This window comes from Capricornis sumatraensis, chromosome 1, assembly GCF_032405125.1.
Source record: "Capricornis sumatraensis isolate serow.1 chromosome 1, serow.2, whole genome shotgun sequence".
Classification (NCBI taxonomy): Eukaryota; Metazoa; Chordata; class Mammalia; order Artiodactyla; family Bovidae; genus Capricornis; species Capricornis sumatraensis.
Window position 1 is genome coordinate 165,143,435 of NC_091069.1, and position 21,412 is coordinate 165,164,846.

At 40.1% G+C, this 21,412-nt stretch overlaps 1 protein-coding gene across 1 annotated transcript in view; it reads right to left on the reverse strand.

Annotated features, from left to right (window-relative positions):
• Window positions 1–21,412, reverse strand: part of CCDC191 (coiled-coil domain containing 191) — a 91,431-nt gene that overhangs the window by 21,046 nt on the left and 48,973 nt on the right. The window contains exons 10-13 of the mRNA XM_068968459.1: window positions 19,217–19,662; window positions 18,339–18,451; window positions 16,264–16,346; window positions 13,956–14,057 (exon numbers count right to left, since the gene is read on the reverse strand). Of these exons, the coding sequence (XP_068824560.1) occupies window positions 13,956–14,057; window positions 16,264–16,346; window positions 18,339–18,451; window positions 19,217–19,662 (744 nt within the window). The remainder of the gene's footprint in view (window positions 1–13,955; window positions 14,058–16,263; window positions 16,347–18,338; window positions 18,452–19,216; window positions 19,663–21,412) is intronic.

The following is a 21,412-nucleotide window of genomic DNA, read 5'->3' on the forward strand; positions in this document are numbered from 1 at the left end:
AAAAAGAAATTACAAACCAGCTAGAAAATAATTAAAATGGCAAAATAGCATGCCAACACCTATTAATAATTGCTTTAAATGTACATAGATTAAATCCTCATTCCAAAAACACAGAGTAGTTGAATGGATAAAAACATAAGACCTGACTATATGCTTTCAATGAGAGGCTCACTCCAGCTTTAAGGACACAAAAGACTGAAAGTGATGGGATGGAGAAGATATTCTATGTAGACAGGTAGTTTGGATTGTAAGGAGAGCAGGGGTAGCTGTATTTATATCAGACAATATAGACATTAGGCCTATATAAAACTATAACAAGTGACATTATGTCATGATAAAGAAGTCAGTCAAGAGGATGTAACACGTTAAATGATATGCACTCAACACTGGAGCACCTAAACATATATATAAAGCAAATATTAACATTTTGAAGTGAGAAGTAGCAGAAATACAATAGTAGTAGTGGATTTTGATAAGCCACTTCCAACAATGGACAGATCACCCAAACAGAAAATCAACACGGACATACTGGACTTAAATAACAAGTTAGATGGAATTAATTGATATACACAGAACATTTTATCCACTGGCAGCAGAATACATATTTTTCTCAAGTGTACATGGAACATTCTTCAGGATGGATCATATGTTAGGCCATAAAACAAGTCTTAATAAATTTTAAAAGACTGAAATCATATCAAGCATATTTTCCAACTTCAATGTTATAAAATTAAAAATCAATATAAGAGGAAAACTGGAAAATTCACAAATATGTGGAGATTAAACAACATGATTCTGAACAACCAAGAGTCACAAAAGAAATCAAAAGGAAAATTAAATAATAAAGAATCTGATAAAATGAAAATGGAAACAAAACATACCTGAACTTATGGGATGCAGCAAAAGCAGTTCTACTAGGTAAGTTTAAAGTCTTACATTAAGAAAAAAGATCTCAAATAAACAACCTGACTATACACCTCAAGGAACTAGAAGAACAAGCTAAGCCCAAAGTTAGCAGTAGGAAGGAAATAAAGATTAAAGCAGAAATAAATGAAATAGAGACGAGAAAGATGATTAAAAAGATCATAGACGCTAAGAACTGTTTAAAAAAAACAAAAAACAAAAACCCAGACAAACCATTAGCTAGACTAAGGGAAAAAAAGACAAAGTCAGAAATGAAAGACATTACTACAGAAAACTGAGAAATAAAAACTACTATAAACAATTAAATGCCAACCAGTTAGATAACATAAGAAGAAATGGATAGATTCCTAGAAACATGCAACCTACTATGACAGAAACATGCAACCTACTATGACGGAATCATGAAGAATCAGAAAACTGAACAGACTAATTCTGGTAAAGAGACTGAATCAGTAATCAAAATCTTGGATTTGACACCAAAAGCAAAGGCTGCTGCTGCTAAATCTCTTCAGTTGTGTCCAACTCTGGGCTACCCCATAGACGGCAGCCCACCAGGCTCCCCCATCCCTGGATTCTCCAGGCAAGAACACTGGAGTGGGTTGTCATTTCCTTCTCCAAAGCATAAAAGTGAAAAGTGAAAGTGAGGTCGCTCAGTCGTTTCCGACCCTCAGCGACCCCATGAACTGCAGCCCACCAGGCTCCTCCATCCATGGGATTTTCCAGGCAAAAGTACTGGAGTGGGGTGCCACTGCCTTCTCCCAAAAGCAAAGGCAACAAAAGCCAAAATAAATGAGCAGGACTACATCAAACTAAAAAGCTTCTGTACAGGAATGGAAACCAACAACACAATGAAAACGAAACCTATGGAATGGGAGAAAATATTTGCAACCACCTACCCAGTAAAGGGTTAATATCCAAAATATACAAGGAACTCATATAACTCAAAAGCAAAAAAAAAAAAACACAACAAAAAACTCATTTGAAAAAATGGGTAAAGGATCTGAACAAACTATTTTCCAAAGAAGACACATACAAGTGCCAACGGGTATGTGAAAAAGTGCTCAAAATCACTAATCATCAGTAAAACGACAATAAGCTATCACCTCACACCTGTTAGGATGGCAATTAACAAAAAGACAAGGGATAACAAATGCTAATGAGGATGTGGAAAAAAGGGAACCATTGTACACTGTGGAGGAATGTAAACTGGTACAGCCACTAAGGAAAACAGTATGGAGGTTCCTCAATAAATTACAAATGAACTACTATATTACCCAGCAATCTTACTTCTGAGTATATATCCAATAGGAAACAAAATCACCATCTCAAAGATATATGTGTCAGTTCAGTTCAGTCGCTCAGTCGTGTCCGACTCTTTGCAACCCCATGAACCAGAGCACGCCAGGCCTCCCTGTCCATCACCAACTCCTGGAGTCTACCCAAACCCATGTCCATCAAGTTGATGATGCCATCCAACCATCTCATCCTCTGTCCCCCTTCTCCTCCTGCCCTCAGTCTTTCCCAGCATCAGGGTCTTTTCAAATGAGTCAGCTCTTTGCATCAGGTGGCCAAAGTATTGGAGTTTGAGCTTCAACATCAGTCCTTCCAATGAACACCCAGGACTGATCTCCTTTAGGATGGACTGGTTGGGATCTCCTTGCAGTCCAAGGGACTCTCAAGAGTCTTCTCCAACACCACAGTTTAAAAGCATCAGTTCTTTGGTGCTCAGCTTTCTTTATAGTCCAACTCTCACATCCATACATGACCACAGGAAAAACCATAGCCTTGACTAGATGGACCTTTGTTGGCAAAGTAATGTTTCTCCTTTTTAATATGCTATCTAGGTTGGTCATAACTTTCCTTCCAAGGAATAAGCATCTTTTAATTTCATGGCTGCAGTCACCATCTGCAGTGATTTTGGAGCCCAGAAAAATAAAGTCTGACACTGTTTCCACATCTATCTACCATGAAGTGATGGGACTGGATGCCATGATCTTAATTTTCTGAATGTTGAGCTTCAAGCCAACTTTTTCACTCTCCTCTTTCATTTTCACCAAGAGGCTCTTTAGTTCCTCTTCAGTTTCTGCCATAAGGGTGGTGTCGTCTGCATAACCAAGGTTACTGATATTTCTCCTGGCAATCTTGATTCCAGCTTGTGCATCCTCCAGCCCAGCATTTCTTATGATGTACTCTGCATATAAGTTAAATAAGCAGGGTGACAATATACAGCCTTGACATACTCCTTTTCCTATTTGGAACCAGTCTGTTGTTCCATGTCCAGTTCTAACTGTTGTTTCCTGACCTGCATACAGGTTTCTCAAGAGGCAGGTCAGGTGGTCTGGTATACCCATCTCTTTCAGAATTTTCCACAGCTTATTACGATCCACACAGTCAAAGGCTTTGGCATAGTCAACAAAGCAGAAATAAATGTTTTTCTGGAACTCTCTTGCTTTTTCCATGATCCAGCAGATGTTGGCAATTTGATCTCTGGTTCCTGTGCCTTTTCTAAAACCAGCTTGAACATCAGGAAGTTCACGGTTCACGTATTGCTGAAGCTTGGCTTGGAGAATTTTAAGCATTACTTTACTAGTGTGTGAGATGAGTGCAATTGTGTGGTACTTTGAGCATTCTCTGGCATTGCCTTTCTTTGTGATTGGAATGAAAATTGACCTTTTCCAGTCCTGTGGCCACTGCTGAGTTTTCCAAATTTGCTGGCATATTGAGTGCAGCACCTTCACAGCATCATCTTTTAGGACTGGAAATAGCTCAACTGGAATTCCATCACCTCCACTAGCTTTGTTTGTAGTGATGCTTCCTAAGGCCCACTTGACTTCACATTCCAGGATGTCTGCCTCTAGGTGAGTGATCACACCATTGTGATTATCTGGGTCGTGAAGATCTTTTTTGTATAGTTCTTCTGTGTATTCTCGCCACCTCTTCTTAATATCTTCTGCTTCTGTTAGGTCCATACCATTTCTGTCCTTTATTGAGCCCATCTTTGCATGAAATGTTCCCTTGGTATCTCTAATTTTCTTGAAGGGATCTCTAGTCTTTCCTACTCTATTGTTTTCCTCCATTTCTTTGCATTGATGGCTGAGGACAGCTTTCTTATCTCTCCTTGCAATTCTTTGGAACTCTGCATTCAAATGGGTATATCTTTCCTTTTCTCCTTTGCTTTTTGCTTCTCGTCTTTCACAGCTATTTGTAAGGTCTCCTCAGACAGCCATTCTTTTTTTTGCATTTCTTTTTCTTGGGGATGGTCTTGATTCCTGTCTCCTGTACAATGTCACAAACCTCCATCCATAGTTCATCAGGCACTATCAGATCTAGTCCCTTAAATCTATTTCTCACTTCCACTGATATATGTGTACTCCTGTATTTATTGAAGCATTATTCACAATAGCCAAGGAATGGAAACAAAGTAGGTATCCATTGACATAGGAATGGATAAAAAAATTTACTATTGATGCTCACAATGGAATGTTACTCAGCCTTAAAAAAGAAGGAAATAGTATCATTATTGACAATATGGATAAATCCTGAGGGCATTATGCTCAGTAAAATAAAAAAGACTGAGACAAACACTGAGTGGTATCACTCATATGTGGAATCTTAAAAAAAAGAAAATCAAGTTGAACTTACAGAAACAGAGAGAGAAATGCCAGTGCCTTTTGAGGTGGGAGAAATAGGCAAGGCCCAGAAAAAGGGTACAAATTTTCAGTTACAAGATGAATAAGGTCTGAGAACCTAACGTGTAACAAGGTAACTATAGTTGATAATATTCTCACAATTTTGAAATTTACTGAGAGAGAAGAATGTAAGTTTTCTTACACACACATGCACAATAAATATGTAAAGTAATGGACATATTAATTAACCCAGTGGGAATCCCATATTGTATGTACATTTTAAGTATCTTACAATTTTGTCAATTACACCTCAATAAAACTGAAAAGTAAAGATGCAATGACCTGAAAACTCATGAATTTCAACAAATCACTAATTACTTTAATTTGAATATGCAACCACTAAATAGCATGCAATTCATAACAGAACTCGGGAGCATTAAAAAAAAAAGGAAGCCACTCTGCCAAGAAGGGGAGAAAAAGTTCCTCTTGAGTCCTACAGGAATCAGAGCTATGCATATCCTTTGAATTATTTAGGATTGTTCACAGAAATGATTCACATCTCACCAAGTTACTAGAAAGTAAAATATTCATTCAGTTAGGAAAGAAATCAGTATTTTTCCCTTATTATTATGGAAAACAGCAATATAGCCCCTTCATTTAGATCATAGGGTAGAAATTTATATATGAATAACTTCAAAGATACTCCATTAAAAATACAGTGGCTGCTGTTACAAAAGTCACAGGAGTAAAAGCAAAGACTTCACACTGTCTCCACAGTAGTTGTCAGTTTCGGCAGTAAAAATTTAAAAAAACTCATGAATTTTTAAGCTTCTTTTGTCTTCATTTCCTACAATTTCACTTCAAGAGAATGGTTGTAGTGAATTGGCGGATTCTGACAAACTACTTAATAGTCTTAAGTCTTCTCTGAGGGGAAAAAAAGAGAGAATGCACTGGAACATTTCTATTATGGGAGGGATATTTGCTCTGATCTTCCAAGCCAAACTTCCTGTATCTGTACACATTCCTCACCGAAAAGGAAATGTCCATATTCTCTAAAGGATTAAACCGAAATTACCTTCGTAATCTTTATTACAGACATTTTATTTATTGAATTGAATGGACAGAAACAAAAATTATTTGTAAGAATCTTATGACTAACAAGGTCTTCCCTTATAGCTCAGTTGGTAAAGAATCTGTCTGCAATGCAGGAGACTTGGGTTTGATTCTTGGGTTGGGAAGATCCTTTGGAGAAGGAAATGGCAACCCACTCCAGTATTCTTGCCTGGAGAACCCCATGGACAGAGGAGCCTGATGGGCTACAGTCCACGGGGTCGCAAGAGTCAAACATGACTTAGTGACGAAAGCACCACCAAGAGCAACAAGAGAGAGCCAAGAGGTAAGTGGGGAGGAAGACAACAGGTGGCCATTTTCACATTCACTGAAATGTCCACGGCAGCAGTTGCAAATTGCAGACAGGCATCTAACACAGACAGTAAGCCTCCGGAGAAGCCCTTGGGCTTGGCCAATCCTACGCACAGGCACAGCTAAGTTATCTTCAGTTATAATACAGCCCTGTGGCTGGTGTTGTAGGCTCCTAAGCAGAGCCATGTTCAGATGGTTTGTGGGGGGAAATGGCCTATTTAACTAGTTTATTGACATTTTTATTGGAGTACTGTTGATTTACAATGTTGTGTTTCACGTGTACAGCAAAGTGAATCAATTATACATATACATATATTCACTCTTTTTAAGATTCTCTTCCCATACAGGCCATTACAGAGTATCGAGTAAAGTCCTCTGGGCTATACAGCAGGTCCTTATTAGTTATCTATTTTATATTATAGTAGTATGTATATGTCAATCCCAATCTCTTATCTCTTTCCCCAAATTCCTAATTTATTTATCACACTCACCTTTCCTCTTTGGTAACCATAAGTTTGTTGTCTATATCTGTAACTCTATTTCTACTTTGGAGATAAGTTCATTTGTACCCTTTTCTTATTCCACATATAAGCGATATCATATTTATCTTTCTGTGCCTAACTTACTTTACTCAACATGACAAACTCTAGGTCCATCTATGTTGCTATAAATGGCATTATTTTGTTCTCTTTTTTACGACTGAGTTATATTGCACACCATATATGTACCACATCTTGTTTACCTAGTTCTCTGTTGATGGACATTTCAGTTGCTTCCATGTCCTGATTATTGTAAACAGTGCTACAGTGAACACTGGGCTGTATGTGTCTTTTCCAACTAGGGTTTTCAACTTTTCTGGATAAATGCCCAGGAGTGGGACTGCTGGATCATATAGTAGTTCTATTTTTAGTTTTTTTTTTTTAAGGAACTTCCACACTGTTCTCCATAGTGACTGCACCAATTTACATTCCCACCAACATTGTAGGAGGGTTCCCTTTTCTCCACACTGTCTCCAGCATTTATTGTTTATAGATTTTTAAAAAATTTACTTTTCCATGGAAAAGTAGAAAAATGTTTAATAAACCAGAGATCTTCTTGAGACAAAATTCTGTTTTCATGTATAGCAACTTAGATGTGTATTTCCTGCCTTGATTAAGGATTCCTCAATACAGTGGATTGTATTTTACTATTATTACTATATTTTCCATTTACTTGTATATAAAATGTCCATAATGCCTGCATCTAAGATTTACTGGGAGGATAACATGAAATCAAAGTGTCTGCCTTGAGATGACACGTATATTGGGGGTGATCTATGCACCTAAAGTTTTACAGAGCATACTTCACTCAGGCTAAAAAGGGACACAAAATCAGGGTATTTTTCTGATTTAAATTACTCAACAAACAACATGAAACAAATGACTCATTTGAATATATATATATATGTGTGTGTATATATATATATATATATATATATATATATATGGGAAAATCCCCTGGAGGAGGGCATGGCAACCCACTCTAATATTTTTGCCTGGAGAATCCTATGGACAGAGGAGCCTGGTGGTTTATAGTCCACAGGATTGTAAAGAGTCAGGCACAATTGCATGCATGCTCGCATACACACACACATAAATGAAAAGTGAGTGTTAGTTGCTCAGTCATTTCCAACTCTTTGTGAAGGCATGGACTGTACCCTACCAGGGTCCTCTGTCCATGGAATTCTCCAGGCATGAATATTGGAGTGGGTTGCCATTCCCTTCTCCAGAGGATCTTCCTGACCCAGGGATCAAACCTGGGTTTCCCACACAAGCAAGCAGATTCATTAGTGTCTATGTGCTACCAAGGAAGCACATATATGTGTGTGTGTGTATATGTGTGTATATATATTTCCACCACTACTGCTCTGAAAGAAAGATAAGGAATTACAGCAAGATTAAGAAGAATAACAGAGTGCCTGATGACCTTTTGACACCATTCTCACACCCTGCCTTCTATCCTTTATAAGTCACCCTTTCATTGCACTCTGGAACTTATTCCCACCTAGGCACTCCTGTAATTTATGGTCTTTGCTCTCTTGTATCATTTTTTCTCTCACTACTAGACCATTCCCATAAATATGCAAATATGTACTGGTACTGCCCATCTTTTAACAAAATAACACAAAAAAGACCAATCACCAACAGAAAAACAAAGTTCTTCTTTGACCCCATGTGACCCCTACAATATGCATAGTCTCTATTGCCTCACCACCTATTCTTTCCTCAACTTCCTGAAATGGGGCTCCCTTCCCAGAAGTCCACTAAAAGCATTCTTATCTATGTCATGAACAATCTCCATGTTGCCAAATAAAAGTCTGTCTGTCCTCTTTTTAACTGTACCCAGCAGCATTTAGCCCAGTTAACCACCATCACTTCCTTCTAGAAATACTTTTTTTCTCTCAGCTTTTCAATAAGTAATTCTCTTGCTATTCTTTCTACTTCACTAGCTCATCCTCTGAGTAGTTATTCATATACTCTCAGACATGGTCTTGGATTTTTGCATTTCTTCTCTCTCCACATAATATCCCAAGTTGATTTCATTCACATCCAGAGCATTAAAACACTGACATGTTTTTGATGGCCAGATTCCTTACCATAATCTTGATATCCAAACTTACATATTCAACTGCCTATATGATGTTTTCATTTTGATGTCTAATAGGTGTCTCACATTTAACCTGCCCCTTGTGGACCTTGGGGCTCTGTGGTGGCTCAGACAGTAAAGAATCTGCCTGCAATGCAGGAGACCTGGGTTTGATCCCTAGGTCGGGAATATCCCCGGAGAAGGTAATGGCAACCCACTCTGGTATTCCTGCCTGGAAAATTCCAAGGACAGAGGAGCCTGGCAGGCTACAGTCCATAGGGTCACAAAGAGTCAGACACGACTGAGCGATTAACATTTTTGGACCTTCCAGAGGCCATCTTAGAACAAGACCGTTTCTCCCTCAGTCAGTCTCTCCCATCAGGTAGCTTCCATAAGCTTCTTATCCTTCTCCATCAGAGGACAGACAGACTGAAAACCACAATTACAGAAAACTAACCATCTGATCACATGGACCACAGCCTTGTCTAACTCAATGAAACTATGAGCCATGCTGTGTAGGGAGGACAGGTCATGGTGGAGAGTTGACAAAACATGGTCTACTGGAGAAGGGAATGGCAAACCACTTCAGTGTTCTTGCTGTGAGAACCCCATGAACAGTATGAAAAGGCAAAAAAATAGGACACTGAAAGATGAACTCCCCAAGTTGGTAGGTGCCCAATATACTACTGGCGATCAGTGGAGAACTAACTTCAGAAAGAATGAAGAGACGGAGCCAAAGCAAAAACAACACCCAATTGTGGATGTGACTGATGATGGAAGTAAAGTCCGATGCTCTAAAGAGCAATACTGCATAAGAACCTGAAATGTTAGGTCCATGAATCAAGGCAAATTGGAAGTGGTCAAACAGGAGATGGCAAGAATGAATGTAGACATTTTAGGAATCTGCGAACTAAAATGGACTGGAATGGGTGAATTTAACTCAGATGACCACTATATCTATTACTGTTGGCAAGAATCCCTTAGAAGAAATAGAGTAGCCATCATAGTCAACAAAAGAGTCTCAAAAGCAGTACTTGGATGCAATCTCAAAAACGACAGAATGATCTCTCATTTCCAAGGCAAACAATTCAATATCACAGTAATCCAAGTCTATGACCCAACCAGTAATGCTGAAGAAGCTGAAGTTGAACAGTTCTGTGAAGACCAACAAGACCTTCTAGAACTAACATCCAAAAAAGATGTCCTTTTCATTATAGAGGACTGGAATGCAAAAATAGGAAGTCAGTAAATACCTGGAGTAACAGGCAAATTTGGCCTTGGAGTACAGAATGAAGCAGGGCAAAGGCTAACAGAGTTTTGCCAAGAGAATGCACTGTCATAGCAAACACCTTCTTTCAACAACACAAGAGAAGACTCTACACATGGACATCACCAGATGATCAATACTGAAATCAGATGGATTATATTCTTTGCAGCCAAAGATGGAGAAGCTCTACACAGTCAGCAAAAACAAGACCAGGAGCTGACTGTGGCTCAGATCATGAATTCCTTATTGCCAAATTCAGACTTAAATTAAAGAAAGCAGGGAAAACCACTACACCATTCAGATATGACCTAAATCAAATCCCTTACAATTATACAGTGACTAGGAAGTGACAAATAGATTCAAGGGATTAGATCTGTTAGACAGAGTGCCTGATGAACTATGGATGGAGGTTCGTGACATTGTACAGGAGACAGGAATCAAGACCATCCCCAAGAAAAAGAAATGCAAAAAGGCAAAATGGCTGTCTGGGGAGGCCTTACAAATAGCTATGAAAAGAAGAGAAGCGAAAGGCAACAGAGAAAAGGAAAGATATACCCATTTGAATGCAGAGTTCCAAAGACTAGCAAGGAGAGATAAGAAAGCCTCCTTCAGTGATCAATGCAAAGAAATAGAGGAAAACAATAGAATGGGAAAGACTAGAGATCTCTTCAAGAAAATTATAAACACCAAAGAAACATTTCATGCAAAATGGGTATAATACAGGACAGAAATGGTACGGACCTAACAGAAACAGAAGATATTAAAGAAGATGTGACAGGAATACACAGAAGAACTATAAAAAAAGATCTTCATGACCCAGATAATCACAATGGTGTGATCACTCACTACAGCCAGACATCCTGGAATCCTGGAAAACTTGGCAGTGGCCACAGGACTGGAAAAGGTCAGTTTTCATTCCAATCCCAAAGAAAGGCAATGCCAAAGAATGCTCAAATTACTGCACAATTGCACTCATCTCACATGCTATAACGTAATGCTCAAAATTCTTCAGGCCAGGCTTCAACAGTATGTAAGCCATGAACTTCCAGATGTTCACACTGGATTTAGAAAAGGAGAAGAACCAGAGATCAAATTGCAAACATCTGTTGGATCATCGAAAAAGCAAGAGAGTTCCAGAAAAACATCTACTTCTACTTTATAGACTATGCCAAAGCCTTTGACTGTGTGGATCACAACAAACTATGGAAAATTCTCAAAGAGATGGGAATACCAGACCACCTTATCTGCCTCCTGAGAAATCTGTATGCAGGTCAAGAAGCAACAGAACAGAAGATAGACCATGGACATGGAACAACAGACTGGTTCCAAATTGGGAAACGAGTTCATCAAGGCTGTGTATTGTCGTCCTGCTTATTTAACTGATATGAAGAATACATCATGAGAAATGATGGGCTGGATGAAGCATAAGCTGGCATCAAGATTGCCAGGAGAAATATCTATAATCTCAGATATGCAGATAACACCACCCTTATGGCAGAAAGTGAAGAAGAACTAGAGAGCCTCTGGATGAAAGAGGAGAGTGAAAAAGTTGGCTTAAAACTCAACATTCAGAAAACTAAGATCATGGCATCCGGTCCCATCACTTCATGGCAAATAGATGGGGAAACAATGGAAAAAGTGGCTGACTTTATTTTTTGGGGCTCCAAATTCACTGCAGATGGTGACTGCAGTCATGAAATTGCAAGACACTTGCTCCTTGGAAGAAAAGTTATGACCACCCTAGACAGCATATTAAAAAGCAGAGACATTATTTTGCCGACAAAGGTCCATCTAGTCAAAGCTGTTTTTTCCAGTAGTCATGTATGGATGTAAGAGTTGAACTATAAAGAAAGCTGAGCGCCAAAGAATTGATGCTTTTAAACTGTGGTGTTGGAGAAGACTCTTGAGAGTCCCTTGGACTGCAAGGAACTCCACCAGATAGTCACAGAGAAGATCAAGGGAGAGTTCAGATAAAGTCCCCATCATGGGTCTAGCTGGGGCAGAGGAACAGCAACCTCTGGGAAATCTGCCTAGACTCTTCTTCTGGCCTTCATCTGCACGCAGCACCACCTGAACGCATTAGGGTGAGGCTGCTGCCACGGGGGGAGGGGAACTCTGCTCAGAGTAGCCTCCTTATCTCATTTAAGAGAAGGAGGAACCTTACAGAGGGAAGTGCTCTAAGATCAAAGACTGAGACAGTGGAGACTGAAAGAAGGAAACACAGGGGCAGGGAAAATCTCTGCCCCTACAGTAAGAGCTACAATTCTGAATGGCCAATACTATGCACTCCAAAGAGTGAGACTTAATCAGAACATTAGAGAAGGCTCCACTCATCCCCACCACACCAGCGTGCTAGCAAACCTAGTAATAACAGTGGAGTACAGCTGGAGGACTGCAAGAGACAGATTTTCCTCAGGGAACCACACAAAGGGAAGACCTAAAGCCAAAAGAGGGGACAAAGAAATAGTCGCTAGAGAAAACTGAAGTCTATGATGCTCACAGCAACAACAAACTTCAAACGTAGCCCGACTCCTGGCTAGATTAACACAACTCTCCACACTAAAGGCCCATTTACCTCAGTTTCCATTGCCCTGTACATGCCTGGCTTTCAACAACAACAAAAAATAAAGACATATTAAAAAATAAGAAATTAACACAGGCTGAAAAGATAAAGCCATCATCAGAACAAAACCCACATATGAGAAAGATGTTGAAACTATCAGAGAGGGAATTTTAAGTAACTTATGACAAGCTCTAAGGGTAGGACTAGTATCCTTGTAAGAGGAGACACCAGAGAACTTACATCCTGTCACGCTCCCCTGCTGTGTACACGCACCAAGGAAAGGACATGCGACGATACACTGAGAAGGCGACCTTCTACCGCCAGGAAGCGAGCTCTCACCAGAAACCAACCATGCTAGCACCCTGCTCTTCAACATCCAGCCTCCTAGACTGGGAGAAAATCAATTTTCGTCATGTAAGCCACCTGCCCTGTGGTGTTTTGTCACGGCAGTCCGACCATCCCTAGGTTTACTGAATGCTGTCTTCACTATCGTGATTTCCACACAGCATTGCTTCTGATCACGGAACTCACTTGACAGCAAAAGAAATGCAGTGATGGACCCACACGCATGGAATTTACTGGCCTTACCACCATCCTGAGGCAGCTTGCTTGCCAGTATGGCAGAATGACCTTTGGAAGACCCAGCTGCAACACCGGTTAGGTGGCAGTACCTTGCAGGTCTAGGATAAGGTTCTCCAGAAGGCTGTCTGTGCTCTGAATCAGCATCCAGTATATGGTACTGTTTCGCCAGGAAGCTAGGGGAGGAAGTGGGAGCAACGTTTCTGGTTTCCTTTTCTCACAAATTTATGTTCTGTTGGCCTAGAGGTCTTGGTTCCAAATGGGGGAATGCTTCCATAAGGAGGGAGATACACAATGATCACTAGGGGGAATTGGTACTACTCCTCAATGGAGCTGAAGATGAATATGACTGGAATACAGGAGAACCCTTAGGGTATCTCTTAGTATTATCATGCCCTGTGATAAGGTGAAAGGAAAACTACAACCCAATCCATGCAGGACTACTAACAGGCCAAACCCGCCCAGAATGAAGGTTCAGGTCACCCCATGACTAACAGAGATGCTCACTGAAGACAAAGGGGTAGTGGCTAGTGAAACAAGGTAACTATAAATACCAACTACATCCACTTGACTGGTTACAGAAATGAATTGGAATTGTCAGGAGTATTCCCTTCTTATTTTGCTGTGAGTATGTTTGTGTGTTTTCAGTTGCATGCAGGATAGGACTTTCTGGCCAACCCAATACTTTGAAGGAAATAGAATCCATAAAGGGGATCTCACATAACCCTGGTTAGAGAGGAGGGTGGGGCAAGGCAGGAAAGGCTAACTGGGTTGAGTTAAGATCTGAGGAATGAGCAGGTAGTTATTAAGTAAGGTAGAGACGAGGGTGGAGGTGACAGAAGAGTGTTCTAGACAGAAATTCTTGGGAGGGAAGGTGCATAGGACTATAGGGTCACACACAGCAGGCTTCACGGGACAAGTGGCTGACCAAACAGAAACTACTAACCATTTTCTTCAGTCTCTTCTCTTCTCTTTTTTTCTCAAGCTGAGCCTCCTTTTCTTCTGCTTCCCTCTTCTGACGCTCCTCCTCTTGGGCCTTTAACTGGGCCTAATCAAGGTTAGAATTTGTAAAAATCAGACCCTCAATTTGCACAGAAATAAGATTGTTTATGTTGAGGAAAGTCCACTATCTACCAAAGTGCTCACCCAGTCTCTGGAAGAAGCCTGCACTATGTATTAAAAGTAGAAAACCCAAGTAACAGGTGGTCAGTTGTGTAACTTAACTGTTTCTCCGAAGGGATTCTCTTCTACTTGGGAAGATGAGGCTGAGCATGAATGAGACCATTAACTTTTCATCATAAAATGATTACTCTTTAGTTCTTATTTCATTTATGAAATACTAAGTCCAAACTATACACAGTATAAGAAAAAATTTTCTTCCATTTCACCAAAACCCACAAAACTGTTAGAACGATTTATTTTTTCTTACATACTCAGTTGCTTCAGTCGTGTCCGACTCTTTGAGACCCTATGGACTGTAGCCTGCCAGGCTCCTCTGTCTATGGACTTCTCCAGGCAATAATACTGGAGTGGATTGCCATTCCCTTCTCCAGGGGATCTTCCCAACCCAGGGATCCAAGCCAGGCTCCTCTGTCTATGGAATTCTCCAGGCAATAATACTGGAGTGGATTGCCATTCCCTTCTCCAGGGGATCTTCCCAACCCAGAGGATCTTCCCAATCCAGGGATCTTCCCAATGCAGGGTCACCTGCATTGCAGGCGGATTCTTTACTGCTGAGCCATCAGGGAAGCCCCTATTTTTTCTTAGTAGGTACAAAATTTCCTTTTGGCAGTCCAGATCAAGACTTTGGAAGGTTAAAAATTTCCCACCTTTAAACTATAAGCAAGGTGAAAAGACACCCTTCAGAATGGGAGAAAATAATAGCAAACGAAGCAACTGACAAAGAATTAATCTCAAAAATATACAAGTTGCTCCTGCAGCTCAATTCTAGAAAAATAAACAACCCAATCAAAAAATGGCCCAAAGAACTAAACAGACATTTCTCCAAAGAAGACATACAGATGGCTAACAAACACATGAAAAGATGCTCAACATCACTCATTATCAGAGAAATTCAAATCAAAACCACAATGAGGTACCATCTCACGCCAGTCAGAAAGGCTACTATCAAAATGTCTATAAACAATAAGTGCTGGAGAGGGTGTGGAGAAAAAGGAACCCTCTTACACTGTTGGTGGGAATGCAAACTAGTACAGCCACTATGGAGAACAGTGTGGAGATTCCTTAAAAAACTGGAAACAGAACTGCCATACAACCCAGCAATCCCACTGCTGGGCATACACACTGAAGAAACCAGAACTGAAAGAGACACGTGTACCCCAATGTTCATCACAGCACTGTTTATAATAGCCAGGACATGGAAGCAACCTAGACAGGGATGCCCATCAGCAGATGAATGGATAAGAAAGCTGTGGTACATATACACAATGGACTATTACTCAGCCATTAAAAAGAATACATTTGAATCAGTTCTAATGAGGTGGATGAAACTGGAGCCTATTATACAGACTGAAGTAATTCAGAAAGAAAAACACCAATACAGTAGACTAATGCATATATACGGAATTTAGAAAGACAGTAACGATGACCTTATATCTGAGACAGCAAAAGAGACACAGATATAAACAACAGTCTTTTGGACTCTGTGGGAGAAGGCAAGGGTAGGATGATTTGAGAGGGTAGTGTTGAAATGTGTATATTATCATATGTGAAGTGGATCACCAGTCCAGGTTTGATGCATGAGACAGGGTGCTCTGGGCTGGTGCCCTAGGATGACCCTGGGGGATGGGATGGGGAGGGAGGTGGGAGGGGGGTTCTGGATGGGGAACACATGTGTGCCCGTGGCTGATTCATGTCGATGTATGACAAAAACCACTACAATATTGTAAAGTAATTAGCCTCCAATTAAAAAAAAAAAAGAATTAGCCACCTTTGTAAACTTATCAGGTTGAACATTTACCTATTACACATCAGTCTTGGTTATGTGTAAATCTCCTAAGTGGCTAGCTCCATCAACATTTCAAAACATCACTGTTGTATACTAATGATGCTGATGCTCCTTCTCTTCATTTTCCTAAAACTATCATAGAGTTCAGGCCATGTGGCAAAAAGCCATATCCAAAGTTGGTGTTACGCTACTGCCTTAGTGGCCTTAAACAACCTAGGTTTCAGTTTTTAATAAAGACCTATACAAATCCTTTTTCTTGCCTCACTTTGCATTCTTGATTTATTACCAATTTCTCCTCTTCTTGTTTTTTCTTCTTCTCTGCCAAGATCCGCCTACGTTCAGCTCGCTGAACTGCTCTCTCTTCCATGGCTAGAAAACAGTAAGAGTTCCAATATACAAAATATAAGGAACACTGGAAAAGAAATGTCTCCATTTTATGCTAAAATTGTTAAAGTTTTCTTTTGAGTTTCACAATGCCAAATATATATATATATATATATATATTTGCATAGAATTTATATTAAAATACAATTACAGAAATTGTAATTATACAATGTGTATAGGTATATACACACATACACACACATCCTAAGGACTGACAATCCCATCCTTGGCCATGCTGAACAATTTTCAAGATTATGTTTTTGTTCACATTTCTATTCGAATAATTGTTTACTGGTTTAAAGATAATGTGTCTTGAAAAAACTTTTAGTATGTGAAATCCAGAAACCAGAATTTTAATTTGGCAATTCCTTTAATGAATGTTGAAAACTTTAATTACATCTAACAAATACTTTGAGAACAGAATCACTCCTCAAATACCATTGAGTTTGCTACTTTCTCCTCGGTTACTATGTATGTCTGTATATGTGACAACAACAACAGACAAACTGAGGTTTGGGGTCATGATAATCACATTTTAAACTAGTTTTAGGGCCGGGATATCCAGATGGGCAGGAAATGGAATTGTACTAGGCATCTGAAGAACTGGCATCTGAACGAATTCAAGTGTCAGACTCCTGTTCTTGACAGTCTATTAAATATCGATCCAAAAGAAGCAAATGTGCAAGATGGCCTGATAATATGACTCTGTCACCAGCTGGGGTTTCATAGGCAGAGGGGCATGGGTGGGAGGAGTATCAAGTTCTGCTCACCTAACTCAGCCAATGGTTACTTTAGGTTCCTTGTGCTGTCGTTACAGAGAAGAAAATTGAAGTCCAAGTTTCAAGAATTAATAAACAAAAAACCCAGCAGGTTATTTCTTACAGATATTAAGTGTCGGCTTTGCTGGAAAAAGAATAGTGGGGGTGCCACAGATGGCAGGAATGAGACTGTCTTTAAGGAGGCAGAAATAAGACTAGGGGATTAAAGTGAGAGCCCCAAGAGGCAGAGCCTGTGGTAATATGCAATTTTTTCATCTTTTCTAGAGCTAGTCATTAAAGATTACTTGAAAATAGCCAGGTGTTCCAAAACATGCTAACTCTTTGATCAAACAATAATTTCTTAAAAATAATCACACCAAACTGGGCACTTCCTGATCATCCTCACTGATGGACAAAGAGGTCATAAACTGCTGACTTGGCAGAGAGTCAATGCATAGACTGCTGATTTTTTTTCATTAACAGGAACGGACTTCAGGCACAGTGTACCTCTGGTGACATCACTTCCTGTTAGGGCAGCAATCCTACCACAGGTAAAAAGTCAGATTTACAAGCTACAATAAAATTGTCAAAGTGCCTACCACTTCACACAAACATGTTCAGTGCATGACTAAGTACAGAGTAAAAACAACTAGCAGTTTCACTAGGTGAGTTCTAAGGAATGCTTCTCTTTTCAGAGAATGGTTTGGTTTAAATAATGATTCCTATGCACATCAAAAATGTTATTAAAATGTCTGGTTTATAGATTTCATTCTAGAAGCCTGTCATCAAGGCACAATTCATTATAAAATGATGTAATAACTTGATGTAGAATACTGTAAACTGATCTGTATTTTAATGTTAAAAAGTACAATGACAGGGGACCTTTAGTGTTTATTCTTAGAAGCCACTCAGAATTTTTTTGTGAACTGTCCCATTTTAAAAACACAATCCAAATCTCAAATTACAAATGAATGATTAAACCTTTCAGCAATGTTTTGTTTTTGTATTGGCCAGGAAGACCAGAAAGTTTGGCAGGAGGGGTAGGAAAAAAGTCGTGGTGTTCTCTGGTGTAATCTACTTGTCACGTATCTACCCATCTTAGACTTTGACCAGGTTCTGCTAAGTCTCAAAACCCAACAGTTGCCAGGATTCAGTCCCAACATATCCTACTCCAGGAGGAAAGATAACCATAACCCAGGTCCCACCGAGATAGCCCTGCCTTTCAGTATAGGATGGGGAGCCATCAACCGCCTTGGATTCCATCTGGGTCCAGAAAGAGAGTTTCGGGAGTCACTTCTACTGCCTTCAGTCCCAGGGCAAGCAACAGGTGAACTGGGGAGAAAAAAGGGGAAAAGAATTCAGACCAGTCACCAGTTTCAGAACTCAAAGTCTTTTACAAACTTTAATTAATCCTTACTCCCTGAGATAACTATGTGTTATAATACCCATTCAATAAATTGGTATAATGAGGCATGGAAAGGTTGAGTGACTGGCCTGAGTCTATGACGTGAATCAGGTGCTCTGACCCCCAACCTAGTACTTCAGATCAATACATACTGCCCACTTTTTATCCTACCATTTATCACACATACTGAGTATGTCACAAGCATGTCTAAAACCATCTTAAATAGCTTTTGAGAAATTTGGACTATTATTCTAGGTTCAAAGATGTTTATCTCAAACAACTACAGACTTCCCCAATAAGCCATCCCCAAGGGCTGCTCCATTTAGACTTAATATTTTCTGACCTGGCTTCTCAGCCCTCAACATAATCAGGAATCCAGAAATCGAGATAAAGCAAGTAAGCATTTTCCTATTTTACTGGTAGAGTGACAAAGCTCCTCAGACAAAGGCAGCTACAGTACAATTGCTAACTGTATACAACTGGATCCTTATAGGCAGCCACTTGCCTTAAATACCTTTTGGTACCTTTCACAGACCAATCACAATGTATGAGTCCTCTCTGCTTTGCACGTGCACAATAAGCAATTATGGAGTCTGGATGTTGGGTAAAATTCAGGAGCCTTTTGACCACAAAGTAAAACAACAGCAACAACAACAAAGACTCCAGAGAGTGTTCCAATACAATGAACATACTTTGGAAGCACCTGGCAGGTTCGTTCCCATTCATCTTCTCCCGGGTTTGACAGCTGGCAGCTCTGTGGGTGCGTACGCCCTGCTGCCCACCGAACCTCTGCCAGCCGCTGGTTTTCCTTCAGCTCCAGAATTGTTTTCTGCTGCTCCTGAAGTTTCTTCTTCTGCTTTTCAATCAGCTGCTGCTGGAAGATATGGCGGTTGTGGAAATGACCCATGCAAACAGGTTCTGCTTTCCGGCTGCTGGTTGTGAACTTCTTTTTGTTACCAGGCTGCTGGGAGGGCTCATCACCTGGGCCCTTGTGTGGCTTACTGTCAGACGTATCCAGAGGGGCCTTTTGGAGGGGAACCTGGAGGATGCTCTTTGTTGGTCTTCCGAGGTGGCAGCTGGGCAGACAACCACTGCTCCCAGAGGGAGGCTTTTCCCACAAAGCAGGGACAGCAGGTACCTGAGAGAGAAGGAATATGCTGTAGCTCATTCATTTAAAGGACTGTGCTGATGCGCTCTATCTCTCCCAGGTCAGTGCTGCTCTGTTCAATGGCACAATTGCCCTGACTGCAGCCACGGCTGCTCTGGGCTCCCGCCTGGCTATCTCAGAGGCTGCCAGTCTTACTGCCATGGCCAGGATATTTGTGATCAGGAAAACGTGCTCTTATAAATATCTAATTTGGGTAGTTCGTTTAGAAATTGGGCATGATTACTCCAGATATACATCCCAGGAATTTAATCTGCATGAAAGAAAGAAAAGAAAGAAAGTCACTCAGTCGTGTCTGACTCTTTGCGACCCCATGGACTGTAGCCTACCAGGCTCTTCCATCCATGGGATTTTCCAGGCAACAGTACTGGAGTGGGTTGCCATTTCCTTCTCCCGGAGAGCTTCCCGACCCAGGGATTGAACCCGGGTCTCCCACATTGTAGGCAGACGCTTTACCATCTGAGCCACCAGGGAAGTTCTGCATGAACTGACCCTGAATTTTGCAGGAAATGGGCTTCCCTGGTGGCTCAGATGGTAAAGAATCTGCCTGCAATGCAGGAGATCCAGGTTCGATTCCTGGGTTGGAAATATCTCCTGGAAAAGGGAATAGCTACCCACTCCAGTATTCTTGCCTGGAGAATTCCATGGACAGAGGAGCCTGGTGGGCTGCAGTCCATGGGATTGCAAATAATCAGACCCGACTGAGCAACTAACACTTTCACTTTGCAGGAAATTGAAAATATTATGGCAAAGTATATATTCTTTCTCAACAATGTTTGACAACTAAGGAAAAACTTTACAAATCAATAATAGCTCTTTAATAATAACAGCTCTTTAATGACAGTTCTTCCAATGTCTCTCTTGCCACTAATAAATTAATCACAGGGTATTTATCTATTTCAGGATTAAGGCCTGGATTAAACCATACTGTCTCCAGCTATTCCAAAGAATTTATTTGTGGGAAGTGTTTGCAAGCCCACTGGGCAAATATCTACATTATATATGACTAATAATATTTTGTATTAGCATATGGCTTAATAGTTTTTAAGGCTTTATCACATAAATCTCATTTAACAGATTTAGGTGTTGTACTCAATTACAAATTCTATATGGAAAGAAACAGACTTGTTAATCAGAAAAAGTTATGCTGGTTAAAATAATGTCACAGTTAAAATGTTTCTTCTAGAATAGTTTGATTCCATGGTCTAAAGTCTGATCAGTTTTTGACTCTGTCATCCATAGTGGTGTTAGGAGAAAAATACAATGAACTATCTTGTATCATAGAAGCTTCTAGCTCCATCGGGGTGCCATACTTGGGAACTCAAAGATAATTTTCATGATGATGGAAGTATTTTCCATAGACTAAGCAAAAGCAAAAGATATAATATATGGAAACTCTGAAATGTTAAAATACTTTAAAACATAGCCTTCTATTTTAGAAATGTCAGTGGACATTTATTCATGAGAACACCTGCTTAAGCAGTTTAATGTCAAGCAAGGTATGTGTTTTAGGCTCTTTTAAACTTTGTGGTAATGATGCATTATTAACCCAGCAAGACTATAAAAGCCTTGAGCACAGCAACAAGATTTCTTTTGGATCATGGTAACTTTTTAAGGTGAAAATAAGAGAATGAAAGAAAAGCTTAATGGTACAGATTGTACTTAACAGAACAGGACTGAACAGTCTGGCTCAATTAGAGAAAATCACCTCTATTAGCTAACT